Source organism: Sminthopsis crassicaudata, chromosome 3 (assembly GCF_048593235.1).
Source record: "Sminthopsis crassicaudata isolate SCR6 chromosome 3, ASM4859323v1, whole genome shotgun sequence".
Taxonomy (NCBI): domain Eukaryota; kingdom Metazoa; phylum Chordata; class Mammalia; order Dasyuromorphia; family Dasyuridae; genus Sminthopsis; species Sminthopsis crassicaudata.
The window spans coordinates 581499010-581509984 of NC_133619.1; the positions used below are offsets into that span (position 1 = coordinate 581499010).

Genomic DNA, 10975 nt, shown 5'->3' on the forward strand with positions numbered 1-10975 from the left:
AACTGAGTAGATGCCCATCATTTGGAGAATGGCTGAATAAATTGTGGTATATGAATATTATGGAATATTATTTTTCTGTAAGAAATGACCAACAGGATGATTTCAGAAAGGCCTGGAGAGACTGACATGAACTGATGCTGAGTGAAATGAGCAGGACTAAGAGATCATTATATACTTCAGCAACAATACTATATGATGATCAATTCTGATGGACAAGGCCCTTTTCAACAATAAGATGAACCAAATCAGTTCCAATAGAGCAGTAATGAACTGAACCAGCTATACCCAGTGAAAGAACTCTAGGAGTTGACTATGAACCACTACATAGAATTCCCAATCCCTCTATTTTTGTCTGCCTACATTTTTGATTTCCTTTACAGGCTAATGGTACACTGTTTCAAGCCCGATTCTCTTTGTGCAGCAAAATACCTGTTTGTTAATGTACACATATGTTGTATTTAATTTATACTTTAACATATTTAACATGTATTGGTCAACCTGCCATCTGGGGGAAGGGGTGGGGGGAAAGACGGGAAAAGCTGGACAAAAGATTTTGCAATTATCAATGCTGAAAAATTTCCTATGCATACATTTTTTGTAAAAATTAACTAATTTAATTAATTATTAATTTAAAAATATTCTTCTCCTTATTAGATTTTTGTATCTCCTTTACCATTTCCCCCAGTGTGATCTGAGGTGTTATTTTCTGTAACATTTGTATGTGAGTAGGTGTCTCCCTTACAAAGATATTACTTCATTTTTCATGATTGTCTTGTGTTTCTCATTTCTCTCCCCTTGATTCCTCTACTTCACTTATTTAATTTCCAAAATTCATTTTCAGCTCTTCCATGGACCAAAATAAATTCATACTTTTTTTCCTTGGAGGCTTTGGATCATAGGAACTTTGATTTTGTTATCTTCTTCTGAGTTTTGACCTTCCTTGTCACTATAATAACTTTCTATGTTTAGAAAATTTGTCATTGTTTGTTCATTTCCCCAGACTATTACTTGGCTTACAATTCTTTGTTAAAGCAGGACTCTGTTTCCATGGTGGAGGATGCACTGTCCTACAGCTGTCACTGATTCAGTTAGCTTAAGCATGCTCTTGTTTTTCTGGCATAGACTACATTGGATGCCTACAAGGAACCTGGGCAAGGAGCTAGGGTAGAAAGCCAGAGAATTGAGCTGTCTGCACACTTGGGAACTTTCTATGAGGCTTTTAGGCTACTCTGTCCTTTGCAAGTGGGTAGTTAGGAGATCTGCTCTAAAACTACCCAAAAGCAAATACAAAAGGCAAATTGTAAGTCAATGAGCCCCAAAAGAAAGTGAGACCTAGCCACAATTACACAGTACCAGAAATCAGTCAAAAGAACTGCTCCAGGGCAAACTAAAGCTGCTGTTGCTCCTTTGCATTAAGAGCAGATCTCAACCCTTAAAAAAAAAAAGAGCAAAAAAGCAAAAAGCACTCTGACCATAGACATCTTTTATGGAGAGAAAGAAGAACAGACCTCAAATCCTAATATCCGTAAACAAGTGCAGTTGAAGACCCAAAGGGAGATATGAACTGGTCTCCATTTCACAAGGCTTTCTTGGAAGATTTCTAAAAGGATCTCAAAAGAGAGTTAGAAGAAAATTGGGGAAAAGAAATGAAATCTTTGCAAGAGGGTATGGAAAAGAAAAAAACAGATCTGAAAAAGCCTCCTTAAAATAGATATGACGAAATGGGAAAATAATATTACTCCTTACAAAACAGATTTGATGAAATGGAAAAAAAAATATATCTCCTTACAAAATAGATATTAAAAAAGAAACCAATTAATTGAAAAACAATTTCTGAAATGGAAAAAACAAATGCAATGAACAAAACAACTCATTTACAAATTCAATTGGCCAAATAGAAAAGGAGCTAAAAAAGGTAACTGAGGAAAATGATTCAATAAAAATTAGAATTGAACAAATGGAAGTGAATGACTTAATAAGACTTAATCAGTCAAACAAAGCCAAAGAAATGAGCAATAGAAGAAAATGTGAAATACCTCATTAAGAAAACAATTGACCTGGAAAAGAGATCTAGGAGAGAAAATCTAAGGATTATTGGACTTCCCAAAGCCTTGATGAAAAAAGAGCCTAGATATAATCATTCAGAAAATCATTAGGGAAACTGCTGGGATGTTCTATAACCATAAGGTAAAGTAGTCATTGAAAGAATTCATTGATTACATGCTGAAAGAGACCCCAAAATGAAAATCCCAAGGAACATATTGGCTAAATATAAGAACAATTACAGGCAGACAGAAAGAAGTGATTCAAATATCAAGGAACCACTATCAGAATTACCCAGGACCTAGTAGCTTCCACCATGAAGCATTGAAGGGCCGGGAATCTGATATTCTGAAAGGCAAGAGAATTTGGATTGCAGCCAAGAATAAACTACCCAGCTAAATTGAACATTATGTTTTCAGGGAAGAAAATGAACATTTAATGATACAGGTGAATCATTTATTTCTGATGAAAAGATTAGAGCTGAACAAAAAAAAATTATCTCCAAATATAGAATTCAAGAGAAGCATAAAAAGTTAAAAAGCAAAGAATTCTTGAAAACCATATCTTTATTATAGGTGTACTTAGAGAATATGGGTATAATTTGATTTTATTGTGATAATAGGAAAAAGAAACTAGAGGTGGAAAGATGATTATATTGGAAAAAGAGGAAAATTCAGGTAAAATGAAAGAAATTGTATCTTATGAAGAGGCAAAATAGACCTATTATAATTGAGGGAGAGAAAGGAAGGGGATGAACATTGTGTGAATCTTACTTTCATAAGACTTGTCTCAAAGAAAAAATATCAGACATATTTGGTTTCACAGAGAAACTTGTCTCACACTATAGGGAAATGGGGGAAAAGGAGAAAGGAAAGGGGCAGAATAATAGAAGGGAAAACAAAAGTAGTAGGGGAAAGGTACAAGAAAGTGGCATAGGATATAAAGGGGTATGGCTGTTTGATAGAGGTGGTGGTGAGAAGCAAAATACTGGGGAGAAGGAAAGAGGAAAAAAAAAGAAAGACATAACTTGGGGTAAATGAGATGACAGGAAATACAGAATTAGTTATTTTTACTGTGAATGTGAATGAGATGAATTCTCCCATAAAATGGAGACAGATAACAGACTGGATTAAAAGCCAGAATCCTAAAATATGTTGTTTACAAGAAACACATTTAAAACCGAGTGATATACAGAGTAAAAGTAAAAGTCTGGAGTAGAATCTATTATGCTTCAGGTGAAGGGGTAGTCATCCTGATGTCAGATGAAGCAAAAACAAAAATAGATCTAATTAAAAGAGATAAATTAGGAAGCTACATCTTGCTAAAGTGTACCATAGATAATCAAGGGATATCACTACTAAACATATATGCACTAAGTGGTATAGCATCCAGATTCCTAGAAGAAAAGTTAAGAGAGCTGCAAGAAGCCCTCTTTGTGGTGGCCAGAAACTGGAAACTATGTGGATGCCCATCAACTGGAGATTGGCTGAATAAACTGTGGTATATGAATATTATGGAATACTATTGTTCTGTAAGAAATGACCAACAGGACGATTTCAGAAAGGCCTGGAGAAACTTACATGAACTGATGCTGAGTGAGATGAGCAGGACCAGGAGATCATTGTATACTTCAACAACAATGATGATCAATTCTGACAGATGTGACCATTTTCAACAATGAGATAAACCAAATCAGTTTCAATAGAGCAGTAATGAACTGAATCAGCTATACCCAGCAAAAGAACTCTAGGAGATGATTATGAACCACTAAATAGAATTTCCTGTCCCTCTAATTTTGTCCACCAGCATTTTGGATTTCCTTCACAGGCTAATTCTACACTATTTCAAAGTCTGATTCTGTTTGTACAGCAAAACAACTGTTTGGTCATGTATACATATATTGTATTTAATTTATACTCTAGCATATTTGACATGTATTGGTCAACCTGCCATCTGAGGGTGGGAAGAGAAAGGAAAAAATTGGAACAAGGCATTTGGCAATTGTCAATATTGTACCCATGCATATAGCTGGTAAATAAAAATTATTAATTAAAAAAACAAATAAATAAATATTTTTTTAAAAGAGAGCTGCAAGAAGAAAGAGACAACAAAACTAAATTGTCTTGAATTGTAAAGTTGTTTCACTCCATTTTTTGTGGATTCTGCCACTTAAGAATTTGTTTAGAGTAAATATTTAATGGTATTTGGAGAGGCTTGGGGGAGAGTTTAGGTAATTGTCTGTCTTTATGTTACCATCTTAACTCCATCTGACCATGACAATTAGTGCCACAATCCATTAAAGAACAAAGAAGGTGAAACTAGACTATCCACTCTCATGAGATCATAGTTTTGAAATATATTCAATGAGATTTTCATCTATTACTACTTCTTGAAAGGTTTTCTCTATGATTAAACATTCAGACAATTACCTTCTATACTTAATTACTATATGTTTAAACAATAAAAACTCCAACATCAATTTCATGTAAGCAACAATTCTCCAGTGGAAATCTTTACCCTACTCGAGGAATATTTTCATTTTTTCCTTTGGCTTTACCAAACCATCGATTCTTTTTTTTTTTTTTTTGAGCCTAAAGCTCAATTTCTGAAATTATGTTTCTTCCTGTTTTTCTTGCTTACAATACATGTGGGAACCTGCAACATTTGCTTCAAATTTCAAGTTAGGTTTTCTACTTTTTTGTTTCAGAATATAGTTCTTTGGGGGCTTATATTTCATTTTTGTCTTTGTTTTCTAAACATCGCCTCAGGGAAATTATATATATATATATGTATATGTATATACATATATATATTTAATTTAGGTCTGAGAATTTTAATTTTTACCTCTCTTCAAATAACTTAGGGATATTGTAAACAAATTTCAACAAACCTATGAGTAAATGATCATTTGAGTAACTAGCATATGGGGTAAAAAAGCAGAACTTTGCCTGTTCTGATTAATGCTGCAAGACTCCTATCCTTAATTTTTTGTTTCTTTTTGAATTTCTGCTCATGAGAGGAAAAGTATTTTTGCCTCTTGCTCATACCAGGGCACAAGAAAGTTGTAGGAATTGAAAAAAAAAGTAAAATTTTCTATAATAAGGAAGCTTTGTAACCTTTATATTTTCACAGACTTAGCAGATGGCAATTAAGTGAAGAAGCCCAACAAATGCTGGATAACTTAAGAGAGAAACATCCTCATCTGACAATTGAATCTTCCAACTGATTTAATTTGATAAGTATTCAAAGAATAACCAGTATGGACTAAGACCCATGCTAATTGCCATGGCAACATTTGGAGAGAAATCACTGTGTAGTTGTCTAAATTTTATATATATCCTATCCAAAAATGGATGAACAAATTTCAGATTTTTAAAAATGCAAATGAAAGAAGAATAGCGAGACTTAGCTTAACCAGGAAAACAATAAATACTGAGTACAATAATGCAAATTGAATAAACAATAAAAAAGAAATAAAAACTGAATGCTATATGATTAGAATAATAAAATTTGGTACAAAGAAGATATATCACAATGAATCTCGATACTTTTTTGTAGTAGTATAGGACTTAGGATGTGAAATATTTGAAATACTAATGCATTTGTTAGTTTTGCTGATCATATTTTTCTTTCTTTTTATTTTTAATAAAACAAAATGGTTCTTTGAGTGGAGGAGGATATACTGATAAATTAAAGTTTTTTTCTGTCTACATACATGTACAGACACACATATACACATATATTTATATATACATATCTATATTCACATTATATATACATAATAAACACATATACATATATACATATACCCATACACATGTACTCACAGATATTGATGTGTGTTTATATGTACACACATATATTTTATAACAATATACATAAGAAGAAAAATCCAAAAATGATAAACATGTACAAATAGCAAAGAAACTAGTAGAATGTTATAAGGGAAATTTCTAATGACAGTATTAGCAAAGAGCAGATGACAGAACAAAGATGGTGGAGAAAATTCAGGAAGTTACCTGGAGTTTTCCCAGTTTTTCTCAGAAACCATATTAAATCAATTTCCTAAATGATTCTGGTTTGACAGAACCCTCCAAATCATGAAATGAAACAAATTTCCACAATGAGATAACTTAGAAAGACTTCATGAAAGATCTGTCTCACTTAGGTAAAAGAGAAGTATAACCTAATTCAGATAGTGTCCGTACAAGCTAGCAAGTTCAGATCAGCAAACAAGGCCACTATGTCTTGGTTTAATAGGCTAGCTGTGAGGCCTTTGGCCCCAGTGAAGAAGGCAAATTGCAAGCCTAGAATCCCAGAACAACAGGCAATTCTCCATAAAGCTGAGGATAAGCTCCCAGCTTTATATTTTCATATTGCCTTAATTTTCAAATATATTACTCCCCTCTCCTCTAGAAACAAGTCACTACTTAGAACAAACAATGACAAAGAAAGAAAAGGTAAGCAAAATGAAACAGTATATCAACTGAGTCTGACAAAATATGTGATATTCTACACACAAAGTCACCATCTCTGGAAAAAAAAAAAATGAGGGTATAATTTATCAATTGTAACGAGGCTTGATTAACTTAATTATACTGTTATTTTGTTCCTTCTGTTTACAATTATCATCCAATTTTTATGAAAAGCAAAGGAAAATCATTTTCTTAAGAGCTTATATGGTAGCCCAGGCAATAGGTACTAAGATTGCTCAGCTTTCATTTGAGATATTGCTTTCTGAAATAACAACAATGTCCACCAGAGGGCAGCAACATGAAGACATGGGCAGCTCTTTCCTCCAGCTTCTTCATCCTTATTTTTCAAACATACTTGGAATTTAACATTTGTATGTTTTTACAAGGGTTATATTTATCTCATATCCACTCTGAATGTGAGCCTCCTAACCATTACCATTTCCCTTTTTCTCTTTTACCTGCCTTTACCCTATATAGAATCACTTCATTTTCAGTGCCCCTACTGAGCAAAATGCTCCAGGTGAAATATGTCCCCACTTTAGGACATACCTTCTGGGAGCTGGGCATTATCTTCTCCCAGGGTATATAGAGCTCATCCCCTTGGGACCAGATAGTGGATGTGACCAAAACTCCATAATTCCCATCCCTGTCTCTCCTTGGTGACAGGGAGAGTATTTTCTTTGTATCTCTTGGTCTCCACCAGGTGCTTGGTTCCAGAGAATCCCTGTTTTTTCCCTCCCCCAGGAACCTCAGCATTACTTTAAAAGTCTGCATAGGTATTTATTCTTTCAGAAGCAGCTCCTATTTTTGTGGCCACTGGTGAGTTTTCCAATTACTAATAAGGGGTTTAAAAAGAGAGGTTTGAGAGAAAAGATGAGATTTTGTAAGAGGGACTTTAAGTAAGACAAGCAAACAGTAAGGAAGGAAGATCAGAAACTGCTCTCAGTTGAGTATAAGAGCTGGCTCTTGAAAGAGAAAAAAAGAAGAGAGTAACTGATATTTACTGAATACTATGTTTCAAAGCTAAGAGTTCTGTCTTTGATAGTTTGATAGTTCCTCTGAGACACCACAGGTTGGGGGATGGCTACTGGAGGTTTGTTTCCTCAAATACTGCCATCAAAGACAACAGTGGTTTCCAAATATCCTGATTCCCCTGGTAAACTGTCAGAGTTCTTTGTCATCCCATAGTAGGAAAATTTTGCTAAGCCATTTTCTAATGTTAATAGTAAAATTCTATCTACCTATCTTTAAGGCAAAAGAAAACTAAATTCATGCTATTATAGATTGGAAAATTCTTTTGGAGTTCATCAAATCCAATCCTGTCATTTTATAGATTAGGAAGCTATAACTGAGAGAAGCTAAGTAATTTTTCCACAGCTAATAAGTTACTAAGGTAGCGTTAGACTTAATTCTTGATTGTAAATCCAGTATTTTATTGACTTTACTACCTGTCTGTCTCCTGTAAGCATTTCTAAACTTTAAAACAGTTGGAAAAATAAAAACCAAGTTATATTTGGAGTTTTAATAGGGTTTGAAGACTTTCTGAAGGAAGAAACTTAGATTCTTCCTCATGCTGTTCTATCTTAATCCCCTTCTTCTAAAGTACTTCTTCCCTATTTCTTTTAGGCTATATGGTCAGTATATGCTAGATGGGTTCCAGGATCATCAACATCTATATGGGTCTTAGGTCCATTTTGACTTCTAGGGTTATTGATTTTCTCACATACTGAATGAAATGTATTACTCTAACTCCATAGATGACAAGAATTAACAACAGAAAATCCGGGGAGATAAAATGAAAAATAGAATATCTTTTAGGTTTTTTGCTATAAAATATTTATAATTGCATTATATTTAAAGTTACAATAACTGACTAATAAGAAATTGATAAATGGATAAGGATGTGGTAGAATTCATGAGGTTTGCTCTAATTTGTCTGAGGTAGTCCAAGTCAGTTGTTTGATCCATACCATGTCTTAATTATTGCTTAATTGAAAAGCAGAAATGACCCTGGCATCTTAACCATAGATTGACCTTTAACAAAACTATTCAGATTGAATCTATTATTCATAATCTTAACCCAAATCTAAATCAGAAATTGATTCTCAAATTTTAGGCATAGAATTAAGATAAACCAAAAATTCAAATTCTTATTCTAATCAAGGACTAAGTTCTTGATAGAGTTAATGCAGTGTTTTTAAGAGCAGTGGATTTGGCAGCACAGAATTTGGATTCAAATCCTTAATTCATCTTTTATAATTTATATGACCATAATCAACTCACTTAACTTCTAGCCACCTTAGTTTCCTAATTTATAACATGAGGAATTTGGCTAAATGGCTTTCTAGTGGTAAATGAATGATAATATGATCCTGGCCATGAACCAACCTCTAACCCTTACAAAGGAGTGAGGAATAAATCATTGGTACTGATATAGACTAATTCCTCAACTCCAAACTCAAAATAATATATGCTGCTTACTTGTTTCATATTTGTAATTACTCAAAACTAGTGAGATTTTGGATAGCTTAATTCAAATCGAAACCTACTGAACAGTGATATTTTTCTTTATATGCATTTGAGTTTTTGAATTCTTCATTGAAATGAATCATATATTACTTTGCAAATGAATGAGATGCTCATTAGAGATTCTGACAAATTTTTATCCTAGTCAAATATATAGGAACAATATATTCTTACAGCTATTTATATGATGAATTGCCATAGGGGGAGACCATAGAACTCTGAAAGGATTAAGATGCCTTCCAAATCAAATGTCTTTTATTTACAGGTTTCATGTTCTGAACTATTTTTTCCTGTTCTTCTTTGATTCCTTTCTAAGTCCACACCTGACTACCACCCACATTCTACTCCTCCTCACAACCTGCCCTAAGAAATCTATTCTGGATTATCTTTTCCTCTCACTATTTTATTATGCTGGTAGTGAATGATACACTGATCCACCCAAGAGCCTTCCTTCTAGTGGGTATCCCTGGACTTGGATCCAGCATTCATTTTTGGATGGCCTTCCCACTCTGCTTTATGTATGCCTTGGCCACTTTGGGCAACCTCACCATTGTCCTCATCATCCGCACTGATCAGACTCTTCATGAGCCTATGTATCTCTTTCTGGCTATGCTTTCTACCATTGATATGGTACTCTCCTCTGTTACTATGCCCAAAATGGCTAGCCTTTTCTTCACAGGAAACCAAGAGATAGAATTCAATCTCTGTCTGATGCAGATGTTTCTTATTCATGCATTGTCAGCAATGGAATCAGCTGTACTTTTGGCCATGGCCTTTGATCGCTTTGTGGCTATCTGCTACCCTCTGCGCCATGCATCTGTGCTCACAGCACCTGTTGTAGGGAAAATTGGACTGGCAGCTCTTACTCGTGGTTTTGTTTTCTTTTTCCCCTTACCCTTCATCCTGAAGAGGCTGTCTTATTGCCGTAGTAATACCGTCACCCATTCCTTCTGCCTCCACCAAGACATCATGAAGCTGTCATGCACAGATACTACAGTCAATGTTGTCTATGGACTCTTTATTATCCTCTCTGTCATGGGAGTTGATTCACTTTTCATTGGCTTCTCCTACATTCTAATCCTACAGGCTGTGCTAGGACTATCTTCCCGGGGAGCTGCCTTCAAGGCCTTCAATACCTGTATCTCCCATCTCTGTGCAGTCCTTGTGTTCTATGTGCCCCTCATTGGCCTGTCTGTGGTACATAGGTTGGGTGGCCCCACCTCACTGGTCCATGTGGTCATGGCCAATGTTTACCTCCTACTTCCCCCTGTTGTCAACCCCATTGTCTATGGGGCCAAAACAAAGCAGATCAGGGTTAGGATTCTCCATATGTTCCAACGTGATGCTGGGTAAATGAGAGTTCAAAATGTTATTATCTCAGAAAAGAGGACAATTCACCACATATCACAAAGTTGTGAGAGATTTGATGGATCTACTAATGTGTCTTAGAGATAGAACCATGCAGCCTTTTAGCGATTTCTGTTAAGTTTTTTAAAAGCCCATCCTTTATTGAAAGGTAGGAAATTGTAATCTTTATTCACTTGAATGGAGAATACTCTAAATATCTTATTCATTCTCAGAGAATCTCTCCTATATTATCTTTCCTATGTTTGGCCTTCAAAGTATAAAAGTTTTATTATTGATTTGTCTAAGATATAAGTATTTCACTCGTATTTTGTTTTTATCATATTATGACTTGTCATATGTTGTGTACTTTATAAACTTACATAAATATAAATATTGCTTAATAAATATTACCACATATTAAAATCTAATAATTTTGTGTTATTCTCATTATTTGTTCTCTTTTTGTATATACATGCCTCTAAATCTGTTTTCTTTTATACAGACAACATTTGTATGCTTTTCTTTGTAGGATTCCATTAGCAGTAAAATGCTTATTGAAAATTTTCCAAAGCATTGTTGGTGAT

General features: G+C 34.3%; 2 protein-coding genes across 3 annotated transcripts in view; both read left to right on the plus strand.

The window, feature by feature from the left end:
- LOC141563623 (NACHT, LRR and PYD domains-containing protein 14-like) overlaps positions 1-5570 on the plus strand; it is an 84685-nt gene extending 79115 nt beyond the window's left edge. For both annotated transcript variants that reach the window (XM_074304983.1, XM_074304984.1), the window contains exon 12: positions 5176-5570. In XM_074304983.1, coding sequence (XP_074161084.1) covers positions 5176-5269 — 94 coding nt within the window. In that variant the 3' untranslated portion in view covers positions 5270-5570. The remainder of the gene's footprint in view (positions 1-5175) is intronic.
- Positions 5571-9289: 3719 nt separating this feature from the next.
- Positions 9290-10653, plus strand: LOC141559846 (olfactory receptor 51D1-like). Its single transcript, XM_074297503.1, has one exon. It carries the CDS (start codon positions 9453-9455, stop codon positions 10395-10397), a length of 945 nt encoding a protein of 314 aa, XP_074153604.1. The 5' UTR covers positions 9290-9452; the 3' UTR covers positions 10398-10653.
- Positions 10654-10975: the final 322 nt, after the last annotated feature.